The 22,079-nt window shown below is 59.4% G+C and overlaps 1 protein-coding gene across 2 annotated transcripts in view; it reads right to left on the bottom strand.

Moving 5' to 3' along the window:
• Positions 1-244: 244 nt before the first annotated feature.
• The window catches only part of FLT4 (fms related receptor tyrosine kinase 4), a 39,942-nt gene continuing 18,107 nt past the window's right edge, over positions 245-22,079 (bottom strand). Inside the window, exons 9-30 of one of the 2 annotated variants that reach the window (XM_044777505.2) lie at positions 20,579-20,733; positions 20,329-20,491; positions 18,747-18,873; positions 17,571-17,679; positions 16,274-16,636; positions 15,822-15,968; positions 15,591-15,722; positions 15,326-15,432; positions 14,889-15,024; positions 14,332-14,436; positions 13,876-13,989; positions 13,583-13,671; positions 13,326-13,476; positions 12,798-12,892; positions 12,300-12,422; positions 11,060-11,171; positions 9,755-9,854; positions 9,329-9,434; positions 8,512-8,660; positions 7,328-7,448; positions 6,118-6,203; positions 245-2,090 (exon numbers count right to left, since the gene is read on the bottom strand). In XM_044777505.2, coding sequence (XP_044633440.2) covers positions 1,892-2,090; positions 6,118-6,203; positions 7,328-7,448; positions 8,512-8,660; positions 9,329-9,434; positions 9,755-9,854; positions 11,060-11,171; positions 12,300-12,422; positions 12,798-12,892; positions 13,326-13,476; positions 13,583-13,671; positions 13,876-13,989; positions 14,332-14,436; positions 14,889-15,024; positions 15,326-15,432; positions 15,591-15,722; positions 15,822-15,968; positions 16,274-16,636; positions 17,571-17,679; positions 18,747-18,873; positions 20,329-20,491; positions 20,579-20,733 — 2,989 coding nt within the window. In that variant the 3' untranslated portion in view covers positions 245-1,891. The remainder of the gene's footprint in view (positions 2,091-6,117; positions 6,204-7,327; positions 7,449-8,511; positions 8,661-9,328; positions 9,435-9,754; positions 9,855-11,059; positions 11,172-12,299; positions 12,423-12,797; positions 12,893-13,325; positions 13,477-13,582; positions 13,672-13,875; positions 13,990-14,331; positions 14,437-14,888; positions 15,025-15,325; positions 15,433-15,590; positions 15,723-15,821; positions 15,969-16,273; positions 16,637-17,570; positions 17,680-18,746; positions 18,874-20,328; positions 20,492-20,578; positions 20,734-22,079) is intronic. The other variant, XM_044777506.2, reaches the window with a different exon arrangement.

Below are 22,079 nucleotides of genomic sequence, written 5' to 3'. Positions count from 1 at the left end.
AGGGGACCGCGTTCGCAGCACTCAGAAGCGCTTCCGCCGGGGAACGGAGCCGGCGCCCGGGGCTCCCCCGCGCCCTCTGCTGGTGGCTTTGCGGGGCTCCACAGCCGAAGGGCGGTGGCGAGGGGCGCTGCTGAGCTGCCGGCTGCCCTTTCCTTTGTGCGGCCTGTCCAGCGGCCCTGTGAGGCGGATGATCAGCGGGAGGAAGGCTGGAATCATAGAGAGCTGGGACTTAGCTGAGAAGCCATTCATAGTAACTCAAAGACTGGCGTCAAGTTTATTATTATCTCTTGTTAAATATCTTAGATCTTTTAGGAGCACATGGTCTACAAGGCATGGCAGGTTTTCTTCCCAGTACATTTCTGTGCGTGCAGTTATGTGACGGGAAGGGAGAGGACACAAACAGGTGGTACGCACGTGGGATGGGGCTTGGAGGACAGGGCCCTGCTCCTGCGTCAGGAGCACTGCTCCTCAGATTGAGAAGAGCCTCTGGACTTCCACCAGGCAAACCTGAGACCCAAGTCTCACAGACAGGTGACATCAGAGGAGAAGGTCCTCTAGGGACAGTGAGGACGACAGTCTCACGAGCGTTCAACACATCCTAAAGGATCAATACACAATGGTGGGGGGAGGTCTGCTGGCTGCACAGCTGCCTGTCCTGCAAGCGTCTTGTAGGGTGTGGGGGGGCTGTCAATCTCCGTGGTGCTAACTGGGAGGAGGGTCTTTCTCCTGCCAGGGGTGGGGTCCCTGGGCAGTGAGCTGGGATGGGAGGCCTGGGCCGAACGGTGCCAGCCTCCAGATGGTCCTTGGCTGCTCCCCGGTGAGGGCAGAGGCTTGACCTGCCAGGGCACCCGCGTCAGGCAGAGACCAGGGGGCAGAAGACAGGGTCCCCCCAGGGCCACAAGAATGTCCGCTTATTGCCTCGTGGCACAGAGCAATGCTGGATTGGTCTTCGGGGCCAGCCCCAAAGCCTTCCTTGCTGGAACCACGGTGTCCACCTCTGAGAAGGACGTTCAAGGCTTGGGAGGTGCCTCGGGTGGCAGATCGAGGCCCCGGATGGAAGAACTAGGCGTTTCTCAAAAAGGGCAGCTCTGGACCATCAGCTGGTTCTTCCGATTCTGGGCCAGGAAGTGGGGCTGGGGGCCTTCTCCAGAAAGAGGTGACAATGACTGTGTCTGCTATGACGGCACCTGACTTGGGGTCAGAGGCAAGACTTGTCTAAATTCAGAAAGACCTTCCCTGGGCTCCCTTCGGACTGAGGTTTTGAAATGTAACTTCTTCACACAGCTCAGTCTGTTAAGTTCTAATGGAAAAAATCTATTGAATGGATCTCCTTAATCCTCAGAAGGCGGCGGCCAGTTGGCCAGGCTCAAGAGAGGACCCCTCCCCAAATCCCTCATTTGTTGCTTTGTGATGGCAATATGGCCCCTGCCTTAAGCCTTTGAGAGGCAAGTGAAGAAAGCCATTCCCCAGGGAGAGGGAAGGCTGTGTGGAGGGACAGCACTTGGGGCGAGGGCTGGGAGACCACAGCTCCAGTCTGGCTCCACTTCCATCACTGTGTGACTCTCAGACCCTCATATTCCTCATTAGAAATCGGGGTCATGCCACCACCCACCATCAGAGAGGCGTTCCCCGTGGGAGTGCCCAGCCTGGGGCTGCCCCTGTGGACGCTGCGCTAAATGGAATCTGAATCTGGTTGGGGAGAAGGCCCGGGCAGGCGTGGTGCTGGAGTCCAGGGAGCCCTGGAGCCCGGGCTCTGCTCTTCCTAGCTAGAGAGGAGGAAACGCCTCCTGGCCTGAACCAAAGGAGATGAATTCTCAGCCCTCTGCTTGCCCCACCAGGCATGGCCCCACCAACTGTGGGAGCGGGTTGCCAGGGCCGTGCCTGGGCCATCTCAGTAGCTGTTGTCTGTGAAGAAGGGTGTGTGGGCGGCCGGGGCACAGTCGCCCTCCTCTCGCGGCCCCGCCAGCTCCCCATACTCGCTGTTGTAGAACACCTGGCCTCCCTGTGCCCCCAGGTCTGGCTGCTGCCTCCCTTGGGGGTCAGGGTGCGCCCTGGTCATGTCCACATTCCGGCCAGGTCCTTTACAGCTGCTGAGACAGGGAAGATGGCGTCAGTGAGAAGAGAAGATAAGAGGGACTAGACCCGAGTTGGAGTCTGACTGGAATCATCAAAGACAACCAGAGCAGTAACTGAGCACAAAGCCAAGGGAAGCACACACAGACTTGACTTAAATAGCAAACCAGACTGATGTGACTATTGGCAAACTCTGGAACATTCTCTGTCCCAAAACTGGGTGTGGATCCACGCAAATGCCCAACTTCATCCCCCCAAACCTGCCTCGCTCCCAGTCTTGCCCATCTCAGGACTTAGCACCAACACTGACTCAATGGCTCAAGCACCTGGGTGTCATACTTGCTTCCTCCCTTTCCCTTCCCCCTCATATCCGGTCCAGCCAGAAGTCCTGTCTGTTCTAACTCCAGAATGCATCCATGCCTCTCTCTCCATGCCCTATCCCTGCCTTAGAGAGAGGGGCTGTCACTGCACACTCTGTACTCTTCCCCCAGCACATCTCCCCTCGCCCCCTCCTGTCTGCCTAAAGTCCACTCTTCAGAGATGCTGGAAGTTGGATGATGTCTTTCTCCTGATACATCCTCCAGTGGCTTTCACCTACAGACCTAGATGAAATGCCACACTGCCCAGCATGGGATCTGGCACCCTGAGTGGACACTGAAAGGGCTGGATGGGTGACCTGGAAGTGAGGACAAGTTAATTCCCCATGAGGTGAGTGCTGACCAGTAGCTAACAGGAGACAGGAGAGGACTGGGCATCTGCCCTACAAACTGCTCATTCTGTCCTAGAAAGGCACATTCTATCCTTGCCTGTTTGGAGAATGGCAAAAAGGCCAAGTCACTCACAACGGTTTCCCATCACTCAGAATGAAATCCAACCTTCTCACCGTGGCCTGGGAGGCCCCGCTAGCTCCAGCCCACCTGCCTCGTGGACAGCCCCACGATGCTCCCTCCCTAGCTCTCACTTTCTTTGAGTTTTTTGAAAATGTTGCTTCGTGTTTCGTTGTTGTTTGATTTGCACGGTGCCACTGAAAAGCCTGATGCCAATCTGACTCTTTTTTTCTAAGTGACTTGGTCTTTTTGCCTGAAATCCCAGAATGTTTCTCTTTAAAGTCTAACAGTTCTACTAGGATATGTCTTAGAGTTGACTGCTCTGGGCCAGTCTCCCCAGGTACCCTTCCAATAAGTAGATACAGGGCTTCTTCTATTTAAGAGAGTTATCTTGAAGTACAAGTTTCAAATATGAGCTCTGTTCCACTGTGGGCATCTTCTTCCTCAGAGACTCCATCTGTACACATGTTGGATCTTTTCTACTCCACTTCTATATCCGTCTCCTTCTGATCCTTTTACCTCTTTATTTATTTCAGTTTTATTTTCTTGACTCTCTTCCTGTCCATCTTCTGTGTCTTCCTCCTGATCATATCTACTGTTTCTTGGGCATCCTGGTCTTCATTTCTGAGAGCATTTGTCTTATATTTCAATTTCTTTCCTGCATTTAGTCAGCTCCTATCTGATATCTTCACACTGTCTCTTTCTCTTCTGAATTTTTGAATTTCTGATTTATGTACAGCTCCTTGATTGATCATATATTTAATGCACGCTGGAGTGTTGTATCAGTTTTCCTCTGCTTCATTTATTTTTTTGTCCTCATGTCTAGTGAAAGTTTTCAGTCTAATTTTCTTTTTTATTCTTATAATAACTCTGTATGGATAGTGCTTATTTTTTCTGTCCATGATGATTCACGCTTGGATTTTTGAGACCAGAAAGAGCTTGTTCCCCTACAGAAGGGGCTAGGGATGTGTGTGACTTCCTAGGTTTCTTCATCCGGGAGTGCTGTATCTGACCCACATCTTTGGTATCACCTGAATTCCTTCAAGTGGATCCTTCTTTCCAACAGCTCCATTCATGTCCTGTATGTATCGCCACCAGGGAGCAACCAGTCACTTAGCTGGGAGTGCTGGACCCCCTCTTGGCGGCTGCCACACAGCCATGCTGACCTACCACAAGCCCAGGGTTCCCAGATCTTCTTTTTACCTACAGACTTGGGTGAAACACCAGACCACAAGGCATGGGACCTGGCATCCTGAGCGGACACTGAAAGGGCCGGAGGGAAGACCTGGAAGTGAGGAGGAGTTAACTCCCCATGGGGTGCGTGCTGCCTGGTGGCTAAGAGGAGACAGGAGAGGACCGGGCAGATAAATGAGCTCCTTCTCCCCTGCGGTCCCCTCCGAGACACATTCTATCCTCGCACCTGTCTGGACAGTGTTCCACACGCCAAGTGAATGCATCTGCCAAGTGCCCTGTGGCACCTCTTTGTGGCTCTTCATGATGTGTGTCCAAGGGGACTCGTGCAGAGAACAGCACCCTCTGCTGCTGTCATGAGGTGCGGTTTCTGGAAGGAGCAGTTCTATTGGGTGTGTATCTGCCTTCTGGATTCTTGATGCGATCTCGCCTCCATAGCACTCTCATCTTCCACAACTTTCTTCTTCCTTCACCACCAAGCACCTGAGGGGCGCACTCCCTTCCTGCTCACTGCCCTCTCAGAAGCAGTGCCTTCCCACTGTGCCCTGGGAGCCTGCTCCGCTCCACCAGCTCTCTGCCTCTACTATCTCCCCAGTCTGTGTGGTCACTGTCCCGAGGACCTTGTCACACTGCCCTCTCACGGGGCAGTCCCCATCCTACTGTCCTTCCGCTGTGGTTCAGGCATGGCTTGCTGGTCCGGGTGCCAATTTCCCCACTTGCACACAAACCGGAGTCTCTCTCCTGGTTACGTCACAGGCACAGGCTCTGAGCAGCCTTCCTTTATCTGCTGTTTTTAGGAAGATGTGTGGAGATTTGAATTTAAGTGGCTGTCATCCTCTGGCTCACCCTCTTACTAAATTACTTTTCTTTGAAAGATAAAATACTGTTTGGCAAAGAAACATTAGCCAGAAACTATTTCTGTCAATGCAATTAGCGTTAATTTCCAAAACTAGGTTACTAATAGAGGTCACCTGATGGAATCAATAAAAACAAAAAAAGAGACCAAGATGCACGATACAGATGCAGTCATTATTCCTGGGCATATGGCTCCGCAGCCGCCAGCGCAGCGTTCACAGTGCTGCAGACTCGCCCTTTGTGGGCTGCTGGGAAAATACCCAATAGTCGGTTAAGTTGTGGAGTCATAAAGGCAACTCCCAGAAAGGAGAAAAAGGTACCAACTGCCCCTAATGCGACACAGACGAATACTGTGGTCTAGAGTAAGACATGCAGTGACAGCATCACATCTTGATTCAAAAACAGCGTAGGCAGAAGCCAAGATTTACTTTGGAAAACTGTGTCAGAGGACCTGAAAAGGGGCTCCTGAGAAAGACACTGATGTCAAAGGTCCAGGTAAATGGTCTGAACACAATGATTTGAAGAAAGCAGAAAAAAGCAATATTTTATAAAATATTATAGGTCCTGTCACTTCAACAGCTATGTGCAAATCAACTAATAAGGTGAACAAGTAGACATTTAACTGTTTTATCTACACCCTAAAAGTTTAAATATTCAGTTTTTTGGGGGGCTATCTTGGACAAATGCAGGTCACCTTCTATCTGGGTCCCCCTCTGTGCAGGTACACATGAGGATTTCTCTGTATCTGATTCTTATCAAAATAGGACATGAGCCAGCTCCAGGTCACATGATCTGTCTGGCCCCTGCGCCCACTGGGCTAAGTGCAGGGGCTGGGCTGGCTGTGGCCTCCCCTGTCTCGGGCGGTGCGTACGTATGGTGGGCACGGTGGATCATACTCGGTTTCACAAAGAGGTGGCATCTGAGCGTCTGTCAAATGGGAGGGGGTGGGGGGCCCAGCACCAGGTGTGCCAGGTCAGGACGGTGACGGTGGAGGGGGCTCCTTGGGGAAGGCCTGGTGGCCGAAGACCTCGAGTCCCAGGGAAGCTTGCCTTGAACCCAGAGAAATGCAACAGAGAGCCAGGAAATGTTCCAGGTCAGAGAGTGAGGGGCACACGCAGGCGCAGCCTCCCTCCCGGGCTGCTCGCAGGGGAGGAGGCTCGAGAGGCCCTACCTGAGCTGGCCTTCTTGTCGGTGCCTGCTCTCCAGCTGCTCCAACTCCTCAGAGGCCAGCACCATCCCACTGTCCGTCTGGTTATCCTGTGTGGAGAGGACAAGTCCAGGCTGCAGGCCCCGCTGAGGCCCGTCTGCAGGCAGCTGCCCCCCAGGCAGGACAGGGCACATGGACCCCCACCTCTGCCGACCTCACACCCGTCCTGTGGGAAGTGAGCATCTGTTTCATCATCGGAGAATGAAGGTGAGGTCACCTGCCCCACCACAGAGGGAGAAACTGAGGCCTGGGGGGCCATCCCTGGCCCATGCTCAGGAGGTGGCAAAGCTGGGACACCCAGTGCTGGGGGACCTCCAAGGTGGCCCCACAAGTGCTCAGGGTACAGGCAGAGCAGGAGCACCAGGAGAAATGGGGAAAGTATTGAAAGACTTGGCAGCTCACAGGATAGATGAATGGTCCTCCTGCAGACACAGCCAGGTCTGGTGGCTCTGCCACCCTCAGGTTGCCGTGATTGGTGCGGTCCCATTTGGCATCACGTGGAGGGGAACTGCACTGTTGTCAGTTTGGGGCCCCCCAGGGTCTTCATCTTGTTCTGGGGACACCACTGCCCATGCTGGCAGCCTCCCCAGCCAACGCTCACTGACCAGTCCTGTCCAGAGGGAGGCTGGGGCTGGAAGGGTCCTGGCTGCGAGCTGCCGGCACTCGGCTGGAGGCTCAGGCTGCGCTTTCACAGAACCGCACACCTGCTTGTCCCTCACAGAGCCGTTAGAGCTGCACCGAGCCTGACCCTCGTCTGAGCAGGCAGGGGGGTCTCCAGTGCCCTGGACCCCAGCCACCTCCTCTGGTGGCTCTGACCCCTTTCTCAGGCCACGTGGCTTGGTGGCCACCAAAGGGGGCCCTGCCTACGGCCGATCCAACAAGGCCCATCCGGAAGGAGGAGCCTACGCTGCTGGGAGAGAGAGGGCTGCCGCTGCCAGGGGGCCCCGGGTGAGTGAGGACCACACAGGTGAGGCGGCTGAGAGGCAGTGGCATCATGGGAGCACCCAGACCCCAATGTGCCAAGGTGCAGCCTGGACTTGACATTTCAAGGGACAGTCGCTCCCTTCCCTGAGCTGGTTTCTGCCCCTTGCCTGAGGAGTTCCTGCCGTCTGCCTCCTGCAGAGAAAGTCCAGAGGCCCTGATCTGGGGTGCACAGGCCCCCCACCCCACTTACCACTGAGGCCTTGTAGGTAGTCGAGGTCATGGGAAATTCTTCAAACGTTTTCATCCTGGAGGGACCCTGGGTCTGAGTCCCTCTGGCCAGGCATCCCGGAAAGGACACACAGTTGTAATATCTGTGGGAATAAAACAGAAGTGCTGAAGAGACGTACCCCAGCACCCCTCCTGAGAGCTTGCTCCACCTCTCCGTCTGCCTCTCTCCTCCCAGGAAGGACCTGGGCCCGGGGTGTGAGGATGAGGCCCGAGTCTGAATGCCAGTCTGCACTCCTCCCCAGGCTTCTGCAGCCGTCCCCCACGCGGCCCCGCGACACCGAGCTGTGTCTCCTCTCCTGTGCAAGAGGACTGAACCTCCTGAGGCCACTGCTGGGGAGGGTGTGGCAGGCAGTGGAGCTGGTGAGAGACGGGGTGGGGGTACCTTCACCCTGGGATGGGCCACCCTGTGCAAGGCAGGCAGGCTTGGTGCTGCAAACCACTGCCTGGCCTGTATGTGTGTGGATGCTTGTGTGTGGACATTTGTGTTCACTTGTGTATACATGCACTTGTGTGCACTGGGGGCTTGGTAAAATGAGCCTGGCAAGAACCAACTGGTTGTTCCTGTCCCCCAGGCCTGGCCCTGCGCTACACTGGGGCACATGGGCAGGGGTCTCAGAGCGCCTCTTTCAGCAACGCCAGTGGGAATGTGGACGGCAGGACCTTCCCGGAGAGTAAACCGCCACTGGCAAGACACCTCGGATCCAGAACTTTGGGAACTTAGGCTACATTCTAGTCCTGAATACGGGTTGGTGGCTGGCCTGCCCTGCTCCCAGGGTCTCTGCTGGGGGCCCTTGGGACCCACCCCACCCCTGGCCTGGGCGCTGTGCCCAAGAAGGGTGCTCCCTTGAAGCTGGGGGATCGGCTCTCAGGGGCTAGGAGTGTGGAGAAGCGGAGGAGGCTGGAGGACAGTGAGGACTAAGGAGGCGCAGAGAAAGCAAGGCCACATGGCCCTGGAGGGGTGCTGAGGCTGACAGGAGGGCCTCACCGACACCAGCAATGTCACTTAAAATCACTTTGCTCTTTGCGTTGGCGTACAGCGCTCAGTTCTCAGAGTTTCCTTTCCTGATGACTGAAGAGGATAACATATGCCATGTCCAAACTGCTGTCCTCCCGCCTGGGGACCCACGCACCAGGAGGGCGGCTGACCTGGCGGCCAGGCTGTGCCGGGGCAGGCTCAGTGGGCTGTCCTCTGCATCGGCGTCGGCCTCGGTGACGTGCAGGGCCGTGGTGGACGCCTGCAAGAAGCTGCCCTCTTCCGAGCTCTGAGAGCCACAGGGGGCTATGCAGACCTCCTCCTGGCAGGGAGGCAGAGGTAGCCAGGTCAGAGGCCACCGTGTCCCCCTCAGCTCCTGCCGCTGCACTCAGGACGGCTGGGGCTCCTGACTTGTGAAGTACTGTGCTCTGTGGGCTCTGGGGATTAAATGAGCCCACCTGGCAGATCCTCCCCACTGCCCCCCAGGGGCCCATGTACGGAAGGGCAGGCAGAGCAGGAGCACCCTGGCTCCAGGGCGCTGCCAACTCTGCAGCCTCTAGCAGAAGCAGCACCAGCACTTCCCACCCTTTTCCTGGGGCAGAAACAGGAGCCAAAGTGTCCGTCCCCAGCCCCTGAGGCCCGGACGGCAGGTCGCTCTCTGCTCACTCCTCCTGGTCCCAGTCCTGGTGCACCAGTGAGGCCCTGAGTCCGTCCTGAGCTGGCTTTGTTCCCCACCTATGACGAATACGGTGTGGGAGGGAGACGCAAGTCCAGGGCAGGTGTAGGGGGCAGAGCTGCAGGAGGCGGAGGCGCAGAGAGGGAGTGGAGGCCACACTGCTCCTCAGCCAGAAGGCAGGGGCTCCTCGCAGGCCCCTTGCAGACCAGCCTGGGGCTCCTCATGGGCAAAAACAGGCTCTGACCATCAGCATGATGGCCCTGGGGTAGGGTCCAGAGGTTGCTGTAGCAGGACAGGGTGGAGAGGGGGCTCACCTGCTGGCCCCCACCCTGGAGCAGGTCTCCCAGGATCTCCACCAGCTCTGAGAACGCAGGCCTCTCTTTGGGGTCCCCGGACCAGCAGCTCAGCATTATGCGACGTCTGCAGGTAAAGCCGGCTGCTGGACGTGGTCTGAGTGGGCCCAGCATCCTGCACCAACAGACCCCAGGCCGCCCCCCGCCCTGCCCTCCTCCAGGGGTGGGAAGGAGAGCTGTTCATTGAGAGATGAGTGGTGGAGTGAGAAGCTGTGCCTGCAGGCCTCCACCCCCTCGCTGTGCCTGCACAAGCTCCCCCCACCTCGTCCCGCCCCACGCCTGCATGCCCCCCTTCCTGAGCCTGCACCCAAAACCCCCTTCCTCACCCCCTGTACTCATCCACCCCTCCAGCCTCCTAGCAGCTGCATGGCGGGCCAGGAGACTCACATGGCAGGAGTGGCCAGGTCTGGGGCCCTCATCCGTGTGCCTTCTTTCAGCCGCTGGCAGAACTCCTCATTGATCTGCACTCCAGGGTACGGGGAGGCCCCTGATGGCAGAAACAGGACAGAAGTGGGGGTGGGTGGGGAGCAGGACGCAAACGGCCTCTGTCCTGGGCCGCCCTAGCAGGGTGCTCGTCCTGCTGCTCCCTGCCCAGCGCTAGGGCGCCATCTGGTTAAGAGGGCAATGGCTCCCTCTTGCTAGGGCACTGTGAGCACCAGCACTTTAGAGACACCTTAGCGGAAACACGGTTTCTGGGATCTTTGGGGCCGGGAGAGCCGCGCTGAGCCAGCAGAGCTGCCCTGTCACCATGACCCCTCTTGGGAGAGGCCTTCTCTGGCTGCCCAGTCCAGCCCCTCCCTAGGTCCCATGGCTCTGCCTGCAGACAGGCCCTGGACCCAGCCCTCCTTGCCCCAGGGGACCTGGCTCTCCTGACCACAGGAAAAGCACTCAGCAGCAGAGGCCTGGTTTAGACACGAGTCAGACTGCTCTCTCTCTCGCTCAAAGCCCCATAGGGCTCCCCCTGACTGAAATTCCAGATCCTCATCCCACCTGGCGCCGGGCCTGTGGGGCTGCGGGACCAGCTCTCCTCACTTTTGCTGCACCTCTTGGCGCCCACCCTGCCTGCGCCCTGCCCGCCTCCACCACGCGGGGATCGTGGGCCTGGCTGCCCCTCGCTCTGGACTGCCATCCTCCAGGCCCACCTGCCTCTATCCCACCTGCCCCCCAGCCCCTGGCAGACACAGCTGTCCTGTTCCAACCTGTCCGGTCCTTCCTGTGCTCTGTCTGCTCTTCTGTGTAAGCGACAGTGTTCAGCACACCTGCCATTTGGTGCTTTTGCTTTCCCGCTTGTCCAGTGCTGTCCCTCACCTAGCAGGGGACTTCATCTTGGCCCCAGCGGGGCCCAGTTCCCGTGTGGGGCTCAGGTAAGTAGGTGCAGTCATTAAGTGAGCACCCAGTTCCCTCCGGGCCGCTCCCCAGCCCTTGAAGGCAGAAGCGGCATCCCCAATGGCAGGTGAGGAAGGGGCTCAGCCAGGGAGAGGCAGATTTGGGGGGACCCTTGAGGCCTGTCCCTCTGAGACCTGTGGTGAGCTGGAGGCTCTGCCCCGGCACAGGCTGTTGGTGAAGGGATAGGTAGGGGCTCTCGAACCACCTGCCTCAGAACCACCTGGGCTTCTTGCTCCAGGTGCTTCCTGTGCCAGAGGAGACTGTGATCCCACCTCTCCCCTCCCCTGCACCCTGCCCAGCACTCACCCAGGGAAAAGATCTCCCAGAGCAGTACCCCAAAGGACCACACGTCGCTCTGCGTGGTGTACACCTTGTCAAAGATGCTCTCCGGGGCCATCCACTTCAGGGGCAGCCGGGCCTGTGGCAGGAGGAGGGAAGTGTGTCTGCATGGGGAGGGAAGAAAAGGAGGGGGCCAAAGCCTTGGGCAGCCTCCTCCTGCCTAGTCTACCCAGGACTCTGGGGCCAGGCCCCCAGGAAGGCTTTTGGCCACACCCATCCCTGTGTGTGCTCAGATGGCTCCTGAAACTTGCCCTGCTCTCCCCACCTCTGCTCCACAAGTGCCTGGCACCACCTTGAAGGCTTCTTCCCTTTTGCTGTCCTCCTGGGTTCATCCGGGGCCCGTCTCTTCCCTGTGCTCTCCCAGGGAGCACTTGTACCCCTCCTCCAGCTCCAGACCCCTCAGCCCAGCATCCCGAGGAACCCCAGATCCCTGTATGCCCTCACAGCCCTACCTCATCCACTCATGTGGTCCCCACACTGGAAGCCCAGCATCACTCCTCACCCCTCCTCCTGGGGCTCCTGATGTGCCTTCCCCACCGTCTGTCTCTCTTCCTCTTATGGCCTCTACTTGGGAGCCCTGAGGGCCACAGCCCTTCCTGACTGGCCTCTGCCTCCACCGCAGCACCCCCACTCCCCTCTCCTGACAGTCTGTATGGGGGTTTCTGGACTGCACACCTGACTCTCACCTCCGCATGCCCCCACACACCTGCGAGTGAGAATGAAGGACAAAAGCCTTCTGCACGGTAGCCGGCCATAACCTAGACCCATCCCACCCATTGCCCTCCTTCCGGGCCTCTCCCTTCCTCCCCTGGGGCAAAGCCCTTGCCAGCTTTGGGTGCTCATTCAGGTGCGGGCCTGGCCACCTTGGAGAGCACCACTGAGACATACGCTGCACCTAACACCTGTGCATTTTTCTGTGACCGCCCAGGCCTGTCCATCTCTAGGACAGACACCATGTGGGGTCCACCTCTGCGTGCCCAGTCCCCACAGGCCAGGTGTTGGGAGTCAGTGTCCACCTAACAGACCAATGGCCAAAGACAGGCTGCCATCGGAGCACTGTGGGCCCTGCCGGTCGGCTCCCGCCCCCACTCCCTGCCCCAGGTGCCTCAGTGGGGTCACGAGGGTCCCAGCAGATGCAGGCCCTCAGACCTTCCATGTGGGTGGGGGTAAGTCCCCCACCCTCCCTCCCTCCGCGGCCTCTACTCACACTGCCCTTGCGCACGTAGTCAGGGTCTTTGTAGATGTCCCGGGCTAGGCCAAAGTCACAAATCTTCACCACGTCACTCTCTGACAGCAAGATGTTCCGGGCAGCCAGGTCTCTGTGGATGCACTGCAGCGCGAGGAGGTGTGCGGGAGTGGTCAGTGCAGGCCCCCAGGGCCGCAACCACGCCTCAGCCCTGCTCTTGCAGACACAGATTTCTGTGTACACCCAGGACTTGCCATAGGGAGGGCTCGTGGAACTATGGGGACAGCAAAGGAGCCTGTAGGGTGGGACAGACTCTGATTCCACATCCACCTCTGCTACTGACTAGCCGGAAATCTTAGGAAGTCATTTCCACACTCTGGGCTCAGTTTCCTCCTCCACAAAGTGGGAGAGACCTGCCTCAACCACAGGGTGCTGTGGGGAGAGCGAGGATGGAGCACGCCTTGACATGCTGGTGGGTCTCTATCTTTCTTCCCCTGAAGGGCCTGCTGGGGCAGTCACCTTGCGGGAGGCCAGGAACTCCATTCCTCGGGCCACCTGGAAGCTGTAGCAGACAAGGTCTTCCATGGTCAGTGGGCTCAGCCACAGGTCCTCTGCTGCACCAAGGAGCAAGGTGGGCTCAGACAGGACCCCTTGTTCCATCCCACCCCAAAGAGAGCATTTGTTCACCCAACCCTGGCAGCATCCCTCCTGGCCGGGCTTGAGGTCCCTGGCACTACGTAACAAGTATGTGGGCCCCTTCGGCTGCCCCTCAGCGGTACCCATGAATTACTCCCAGAGCAGTGCTACTTCTGCCTGGACTGCTCCCCCACTTTCTGCAAGGAGAACTCGCATGCATCCAGTGATACCCAAACCAAACGTCAAAAGTCTCTGAAGACTGCCCCTGAGGTATTCTCCCGTACTAAGGCAGAGCCCATCACATGCTCCCCCATGTAAGCCCCTCCAGAGGGCCCCAGGCTGGCTTATCCTGATCGTGAGGCATCATCGCGCCAGACAGACATCTTGGGCAAGGGGAAGCCAGGCTCTTACCTTCTTGAACCAAAGGGGTCCGCCCTGCCCCACCCTTGCCCATCAAGAGTCGCGTGAAAAGGGCCCTGTCGCTGCTCCCCGGTCTCCTCCGGTCAGCCCTGGCACCCTCCACCATGGCCTGGAAGCGCCTTCGCTGCTCAGGGGATTTCTCCTGCAGATGCACGAAGCGAGTTGGAGGAACAACCCACCACCCACGGCAGAGGCACTGCCCCAGCCCATCTTGGCGCTTCACCAGCTCACCAGCAGCGACCACCTACCGCATAGGGGCTGAAGGCCTCCCGCTTGGCGCGCAAGAAGTTGGAAAGGTTGCCATACTTGCAGAACTCCACGATCACCATGAGGGGGCCTGGGGCAGGGCAGGGCAGGAGCCGGGAGCTGGTGACCGAGGGCATGCTGGAGGGCAAGCGCTGTGCAACAAGCCTCCATGCCCCTTCCTGTGCCTCACCCCGCCCCTGCCCCGCCCCCTCCAAGCCCAGCTGACCCTGCCCACCCAAAGAGCCAGTGCGGCCCAGGGCCTCTCCCTCCACCCGGGCCTCGCTCTGCTCCGCACCGTTGGGCTTGGTGCACGCCCCCAGCAGGTTGACCACGTTGAGGTGGTTACCGATGTGGATTAGGATCTTGAGCTCCGACATCAGGGCGCGGTGCTCACTGGCGGTGGCGCCCTCTGGAGGGGATACAGGGGCTTTGCACGGTGCCGGGCCTGCCCTGCCTTGGCCCCAATCCTGGCATGCCCCTCCGCCCAGGTCTCTGGCTTAGCTAAGGCATGCCCAGTGCTCTTGCCGGTGGGGGCGCAGCACATCCTGCCCGCCCCTCTTTGGCAGGGGTTCAGGTGAGATTGAGGAGTATTACTCAGACCTGAGCCTCAGACCCAGCTCTGACTCCCTGTAGAACCCTGAGGGAGACTGGCTCTGAAGCTCAGTTTCCCTTGCTGCACCACAGTCTAACAGCCCAGCCGGAGCTGCTGCTCCCACCAGTTCGGCAGCCCCCCGACCTGCTGGCCCCACACCTTTCAGCATCTTCACCGCCACGGTGTCACAGCCGCTGCCCTTGTTGATTCCGAAAGCAGAGGCTTCCACCACCTTCCCAAAGGCCCCGTGGCCAAGAACTCTCCCTGTGGGGGCAGGGAGTGGGTTCCAGGTGAACTGTATGGGAGTAGGGGTGGAGAGGGATGGGCAGCAGGGACAGCCCATGCAGAGGGCAAGGAAGGAAGGCCCAAGAGGGGGAGGAAGATCGAGAGCCCCTCTGCCAAACAGGAAGAGCACGGGGAGTCTGAGCGGGAAGAGAGGGAGAGGGTAGGCAGACAGGAAGGCCTGCATCCTCTCCCAGCAGGTGTGATGGGCCCACCCTGCTCGGAGCAGCAGGAGGTGACCTCGGGGCCTGGGAACTGGGAGCCCTGGCCATGGCTGTGGGGATGCACTCTCAGATGGACAGGTCAGGCCAGGTGCGGGCTAGGCGGGACCTTCTGGCATGAGTTCTGAGAATGGAGGGATTTCAAGGCTCCAGCGGAAGCTGTCTCTGCCAGACAGGACAGGGTGAGTGTGGCAGGCTGGGTGCTGGCCTCACCAAGGTGCAGCCTCTCCCGGGGGAACTCCCACTGGCTGGCATCATAGGACAGGTATTCACACTGCTCCTCCAGAGGCACCTCCCCAGGGTCCATGATGATGGACAGGTAGCCCGTCTTGATGTCTGCGTGAGCTGGCTGGGGGTGGAGGTGAAGCAGGGGCAGTTCATTGATGTGGCCATACCACAGAGGGTAAAACTTTGCCCAGGACAGATGGGATCTCCTTAGGGACTTTCAATCAAGGTGGGGACAGCCAGCCACCTAGACAACCTCTGGTCACGTAAGAACCCAGTATGGAAGGCTCAGGAAGGCTTCCCAAGAGATGGGGCTTCCAGCTAAGCCAGGACCCGACCTTATTCCTTATCTTAATGGATGGCCAGGTTGGAGAGAGACCCCATGAGGAGCTGGAGAGTGGCTCAGCAGGGGGAGAAGTGCTCACCCTCCTCATGTTACAGAAGATGAGGAGGAGGAGGACCCAGAAGAAGACTGCGATGACCCCGGTGCCGACAAGGATCACGATCTCCATGTTGCCTTTATCCTCGGAGCCTGAATAGGGAGAAAGGGCCTAGTGCGTGCGTGAGGAGGACAGGGTGCACCCTGCGGCAAGCGCCCCTTCTTGTGGGCACAACTTGCCGTGAGGTGGCAACGAGAAGGCGCCAGGTGGGGGCAGGAGGTGGGGGAGGGGCAGGTGGGAGAAGCCGGACCTTCTACGGCCACACTGGCGGAGGAGTTGACGCAGCCCTTGGCATTGCACACGCTGCACAGATAGCGGCCTGCGTCCTCCTCGCGCACGCGCTGGATGCTCAGCTTCTGGTTTGAGTCGGCCAGGTCGATTCCTGCAGGGAGTTGGGGGGACGTTCAAGGTCAGGTGGGTCTGGGGGCCTTCGCCTTGCCAGCCTCCGGACCCCAGCCTTCGCCAGGGTCCATCTGCCTACCAGACTCTTCCTCCAGCAGCCTCTCATCTTTGTACCACACGATGCTGGGCACGTGAGCCCCTGCCACTGGGCACCGCATCTCCAGGGAGTCGCTCACATTCACCAGGAGGTCTGTCAAGTTCTGCGTGAGCCGCGGGGCTTCCAGGGCTGGGGGTGGGGTCGAGAGGGAGCTAAGTGAAGCTGCAGAAAGCGGCAGGTACTCTGGGATGGGCCCTCCAAGGAGTAGGGGGTGGGGACGGATTGCGTGAAGCTGAAGGAAGGGTCGGGGTTTGAGCGCCAGGTGGGGAAGGCTGCGCACCTCCACCGTGAGGGGATCGGGAGAGGGGCCGTTCCTGCAGGCTCGGGCTGTGAATGGACGGCTGGGCACGCGCTGGGCTGCCCGCCTGGGAAGGCTCCTTGGGAAGCGCCGCCCGCCCTGCCCCGCCCCGCCCCGCCCGCCCTGCCTGCCTCACCCTGCACTGAGAGGTACTTCTTATGACAGTGCTTGTCTTGGCTGCGCCGGTCCTGCACCTCGCACACGTAGTCTCCTTCGTGCTCAGGCGCCACGCGGGGGATGGTCAGGCTGAGCGTGGCGTGGCGCGTCCCGGGCGCCGCCTCCTCCAGGTTGGCGGCCAGCGGCGTGGCGAACAGATGCACATTCTTGCAGTCGAGTAGCAGCGGGTTCCCGTGCGCATCGTGCAGCGTGGACAGGTTGAGGCGATACCAGCGCAGATGCTCGTAGGTGTAGTTGTCCGCCTGGCAGCTCAGGCGCACTGCCTGGCCCTCCAGGGGATCCTCCGAAGGCTCTGATGCGATGGTGAAGCCGTCTGGGATGGCTGGGGAGGAGGAGGAGCCACTGCGACATTGTGCCAGTGCTCCCTCACCTGCCCAGGTGATGGCCTTCCCTTACCCCTTGACCTTTGGACTCACTCGGCTCTCAACCAAGGTGCACATCTCGTGTATCTGGTCAGAGACACCCCTCTGAGCCCTCTTCTCCCCCTCACCAACCAAAGGGACCAACTCAGGAAGTCAGTCCCTCGGGGTCTGACTCACATTCTTCTCCCTCTCTCCTGGTCAAGCCCCCACCAGGCTGCCGCCCCATCTCTCCCAGGAGCTTGGATCATCACTGAGTTCCTTGTCACCAGACAGGGGTGCCTGAGTCACCGTCCTCCCTCACTGCTGACCAAACCCTACCACTGACCTCTCCTTGAAACAATCTCATTTCATTAGCTTTTGGCAATGCCTTGCTTCCAACTTCCTCTGTCCCTCTGGCCACTCCTTGTCAGGCTCCTGTGGGATCCTCTCCTCATCCCCGAGTGTTCTCTCTGGCTCCCTCTTACAGGTGACCTCATCTACATGCCTGGGCCCAGTGACTGTCCTTTCATGGGCTTCTAAGCTTTCCTGGGGTCACTAACACATGTGAAAATCTGAGGAAACTATGGACCTTCTCCCCACGGCAAAATGCACCCTTGAGCCAGCCACCAGCTGGGATCCAGGGTTTGGGGAGGGGGTGGGAGGCACCTCAAGGGTTGGGACAGATGGTGCACTTTATCCCAGTGGACCAACACCTCAGTCCGTATGCCGAGGACCTCCAAATCTATTCCTCTCGCCCAAACCCAGGGGCCCAGTGGGCCCTAGATCTCTTGGGTGCCCCACAGTCACCAGAAACTCAATGGCCCCAACCTGGGTCCATCATCCCTTCCCAAGCCTGTTCTCCTCCTGTGCCCTCCTGGCTTCTGACCTCCACCAAGGCCTGCCCAAGTCACTCACTGGTCACATAGAAGTAGATGAGCCGCTCATCCTGGCCCACTTTGTTGAAGACCACACACTTGTACATGGCAGACACGTTGGCATCTTGGATCACCAGCTTGCTCACCGTCTGGGCAGAGCACAGACACTAGGATCCATTTCATGCCCAAGTTCCCCCACCTGGACCCCTTTGTGCATGGAGGTCACTGTGCCCACCAGAGTAATGGGGGAAACTGAGGCTCCAGGCTGGAGATGACCAGAACTCAGAGACGGGGCCAGGAATGATGAGGCAGGGAAGAAAAGGCGAGACCCTTGGGCAGCAGAGAGAGGTGGCTCCCCAGAAAAGTCAAGGGACAGCACTATGGATAGCTGGCATCAGAGATGGCTGAGGTCAAAGGGTGGCATTAGGCAGAGCCAGAGAGACCTCTGGGTATGGATGGAGTCAGTTGGTGGCTATGTTGAGGGGGGGACAGGACCTGGTGGCACTGGGTCCATCTAAGCCAGGGTTAGGATTCAGGCTGTGGCCCAAGGCCAGCAGCTGGTCACTGTGAGATCATTGTGATGTGCCCATGTTCGTCCCAGGGCTGCCCATAGCACCTGTCCCAGTACCCTGGTTAGTGGCAAGGGGAGGAACTCTGGCCTGGGGGAGTAGGAAGCTTGTGAAGCAGGGGAGGAGAGAGGGCCATAGGCCCTGCCTACCATCCAAAGACCCCCCCCCCCACTCCCCCCACTCCACCCGAAGCCGGGCACTTCCTGGCCAGGCCTGGAACAGGAAGAGGCTCTGGAGGTGTGTAGGAAAACAGGAAGTGACTGTAGGAAGTGGGTGCCTTTGTTCAGTCCCCTCCCCCGCCTGGCCTCCTCTAGGCATTGCCCCCAGGCTGGGCCGGTTGCTCCGCAGTCTTTGGTGGGGACTTGGCTGGCCCCCAGCCCTGAGCCTGCTGGCCCTGGGGCCTGTGGGCAGCTGGGACCCATGGCCTGGCTAGGCGGCCTTGAATCTCAGCTTCCTTGTCTGGGAAGCAGCTGGAGGTCTGGCCCCCCCATCAACATGCAGGCAGGGGACACTGCAGAAAGGCCACTGACTCATGTGCTGTCCCCAGAACTCTGCAGGCCTGGTAGAAACTGAGAAAAGGACAGAAGAGGCCCCTCCCACCCCCTTCTCCTTCTCCCCGGCCACTCAATGGCACAGCAGGTCCGGACCTTATTCTTCCCCTCCACAAACTCGGTCCAGGTGTCCAGGCTTTCTATGGGGTTCACAGCGTCCTGTGTGGTCACCTCCCTCCAGTCTCGGCACTGTGGCATGCGGTCTCGCTGCTGCCGCCGGCTGCTGGGGACCAGGATGGGCAAGCGCAGGTGAGGGATTTGGGCAGGGAGGGCCTCACTGGGGGCAGGGATGGAGCCTTTGTCATACTCAGGGTCATCTTCTCACACTGTGGTTGGTAAGGCTGGCCCTCGGGCCAGGGTGAGTGAAGGGGACCATGGCTTTGTTTCTGGAACACTGTCTCCCACCCTTTATGCTCAGGGTTCACAACCCATCCTGCATGGGCTGTCAGACACAGCCTTCCCCAGGAGGCCAGGGCTGTGCCCGCAGAGCAGCACACATCCATGGCTCTGTGGTCATCCTCCAGCCTGCTGTGCCACCATCCCCCCCTCACACATGCCTCTTCCTGCAAAGATCTTCATGTCACCAGGGGAAGCCCTCTTGCCCTGTCTCTCTAACCCCAATTCCAGAGCTGCAGGCCCCTCCCACCCCTGCAAGGCAGGCTTGGATCCTGGCACCTTTGGTCTCCCACTGGGATGGGGGTCTTGGGCCCTCAGGGTGTTGTCTGTTGGTACAGAGCAGGATGGTAGAGCATCAGAGGGAAGCAATTTTGGAGGTTCCGGCTGTAGCCTGCAGCCTCGTGGTCTAGAAGAATCTCTCACGAGCCTTGGATGTTGCTGGCTGGCCCAGGCCCACAGGGCACCCTACTGAGCCTCCCCACTGACCACGCCTGGGCCACAGCCCCTCTGCCTGTTCTGTCTCCTGCCTGGGTTCTCGGCTACCATCCCACCCCAGCCTGTGACGCTCCACTCTGCCCACAAAGATCTCCTGCTAAATGGCAAATCCGACCCACCACTCCCCTGCTCAGTGCCCTGCACTGGCTCCCCAGTGCCTTCCAGACCACTGCCCACCTCAGCGCCCTCCTCTCCTAGCCACTCCTTGTCCACATTGTCTCTGCCCTGAGCGTTCTCCCAGCCCGTCTGTCCTCCTGGCACCGGCTCAGGTAGGGGAGTGTAGCCCAGCAGTTGGGCAGGCTCCGCTGCTTACAGCCGTGACCTTGGGAAAGCCACAGCCCTTCTCTGACCTCAGTTTCCTTCTCTCTAAGGGGCCATTGTGAGCGCCGCACCAATGAGCTGACGAGCGTGGCTGCGTGCTGTGTGTGGCTCAGGAAAGTCTCTAAAACTAGCCCTGTTCGCCCACTGGTGGGAGGTGCCCTCCTTGGTGCCCAGAGGCACATCCCACGGTCCTCTTGGGATGATGCAATTATATGTCTGGGGGGCTTTGCTCTCCAGGGAGGTGGGTGGGGGCTGGACCATCTCCAGTGTCCAGCCTGGCCTGACTGATACAAGGGAGGGTCTGAGGCTTGTTCAGTGGGGGTGAGGTCAGGGATTGGCTACAGTTGAATCATGATAGGGTTCAAGTTTAGAGCAGGGCTCTGGAGAGGGGTGCAGGCAGTGAATGGGGGTCATGGCTGAGGCTGGGGCTGGGAAATAGGGGAGGGCAGGCTGGAGCCACACTCACAGGCTGCGCTGGGCGAAGGTCTTGCAGGGTGTCCACGGCCGCCAGTGCCACTGGATGCTGAGTGGGGGGGGCACCCCGTAGGCAGTACAAGTGAGGGCCTGGCGACTGTGGCGGGAGTAGATGCTGGGGGAGGAGGTCTCCTTCTCGTGGATGTGGGGAGGCACTGGGGGCAGAGGCAGACAGCTGATCAGCCAGCCCCACCACCATACCTGCTGCCCACTCTCCCCTCTCCCATCCTGCCCACCCCTACCGTTCACCACCAGCTCCAGGCTGATGTTGCGCCTCAGGCCAGCTGCGGTGTTCCACAGGGCGAGGGTGTAGATGCCTGCACTGGCCTCCGTTACCTCCTTGAGCACCAGCGCATGGGGACTGTGGCGCCCGGACACTGCCTTTCTGTCCTTGTACCTGGCCCAGGAAGGGAGTTCAGGGGGCCGTGTGGATCCCACCCCAGCCCTATCCTGGCACTCCTTCCCTGACAAACCCCAGTCCCTAGAACTGGAATATACTGTCGGGAGGCAGGAAGAGTCCTTGTGCCAAAACAAGAGGGTCCCCCTGGACCAGACCAGGAGGCTGCTGGGAAGGGCAGCAGAGGAGTAGGGGTGCAGCGACAGAGGTCTGGGATGCAGATGGCCTAAAGGGTATAGGAGTGTCTCCAGGCTCCGCCTGCCTGGTCGCACAAGAGAGGCAGGCCCAGGAACGCCTGGAGGTCTGCAGCACACATCTGCCTCCCCTACAGCCCTGTGGTCTTTCCACGAGTAAGGAGTTACTGCACAGTGGGGCTGCCTTCTTTCTGGCCCGCTGGTGGCTGGGGCCAGCCTTCTGTAGCCAGGCTCAGAGGCCCAGCCCAGGGCCTCAGGAGGGTCCTGCCCACCTTCCTGGTCTCTGGCTCCTCCAACCCAGCTGGGCTTTGGCCTCAGACACCCACTGCAGTGCCAGTGGGCCTGGTCTCTTTCTCACAGGCTTCGGGTGGTATGTGCCATGAGGCAGTGGAGGTGTAGTCCCATGGGGCACAGCCTGGACTCTAGCCCCAAGGGGCAGGCCCTGCCTTGCTCTCTGACCCCGGCTCTGCCCTTCCAGGAGCTCTCTAGACATGTGGCTTCCTCACTGTCCCCCAGCCCCACAGGGGGTCTGTGCGCTCACTGTTCCCCCTGCTTGGATACTCGGTCCTCTAGACAGCTGCATGGCTTCCTCGCTCCTACATTCAAACACCCACTCATCAGAGAAGCCTTGTGACCTGCTCCTGGTCCTGGGACCTGTGCCTGCCCATCTGCATGTGGGTTTTCATACACGTCTGCTGACTGTCCATCTCCCCACTCTGAGCTGTGAGCCCCATGAGGGCAGGGACTGTCCCCTACACACAGTGGCACCTAGCATGTGTAGGGTTCAATGCATGTTTGCTGCATGTGCAAGTAAATGGATGCCTCATACCCCAAAGGGTGGCTCCTCCCCAGTCCTGAGCTGGGAATGTCTCAGGCAGCTCCCTTGGCAACCTGAGCTCTGGAGTGCCTGGAAACGGTCCTCCCGGAGGCAGGCGCCTTTCCTGGGCCAGAGAGGTGCCAAGAGGTGCACCGCCCTCGGGCAGAGGCCAACAGTGAGGGGATGCAGGGGCGTGGCTCTCCACCTTGACACCACAGCCGCCCCAGGACCGGGAGGGATGTGGCCTGCCTAGGGTCGCAAGCAGGGCAGGGCACACACGAGGCTGTGCAGACTGCTGGGCTTTGGTGTAGGATCCTGAGCCTGCAGCACCTGTG

The sequence above is a fragment of the Equus asinus genome, chromosome 9 (assembly GCF_041296235.1).
Source record: "Equus asinus isolate D_3611 breed Donkey chromosome 9, EquAss-T2T_v2, whole genome shotgun sequence".
Taxonomy (NCBI): Eukaryota; Metazoa; Chordata; class Mammalia; order Perissodactyla; family Equidae; genus Equus; species Equus asinus.
The sequence above is the reverse complement of the archived record's forward strand: the minus strand, read 5'-3'. Positions and strand labels throughout refer to the sequence as shown.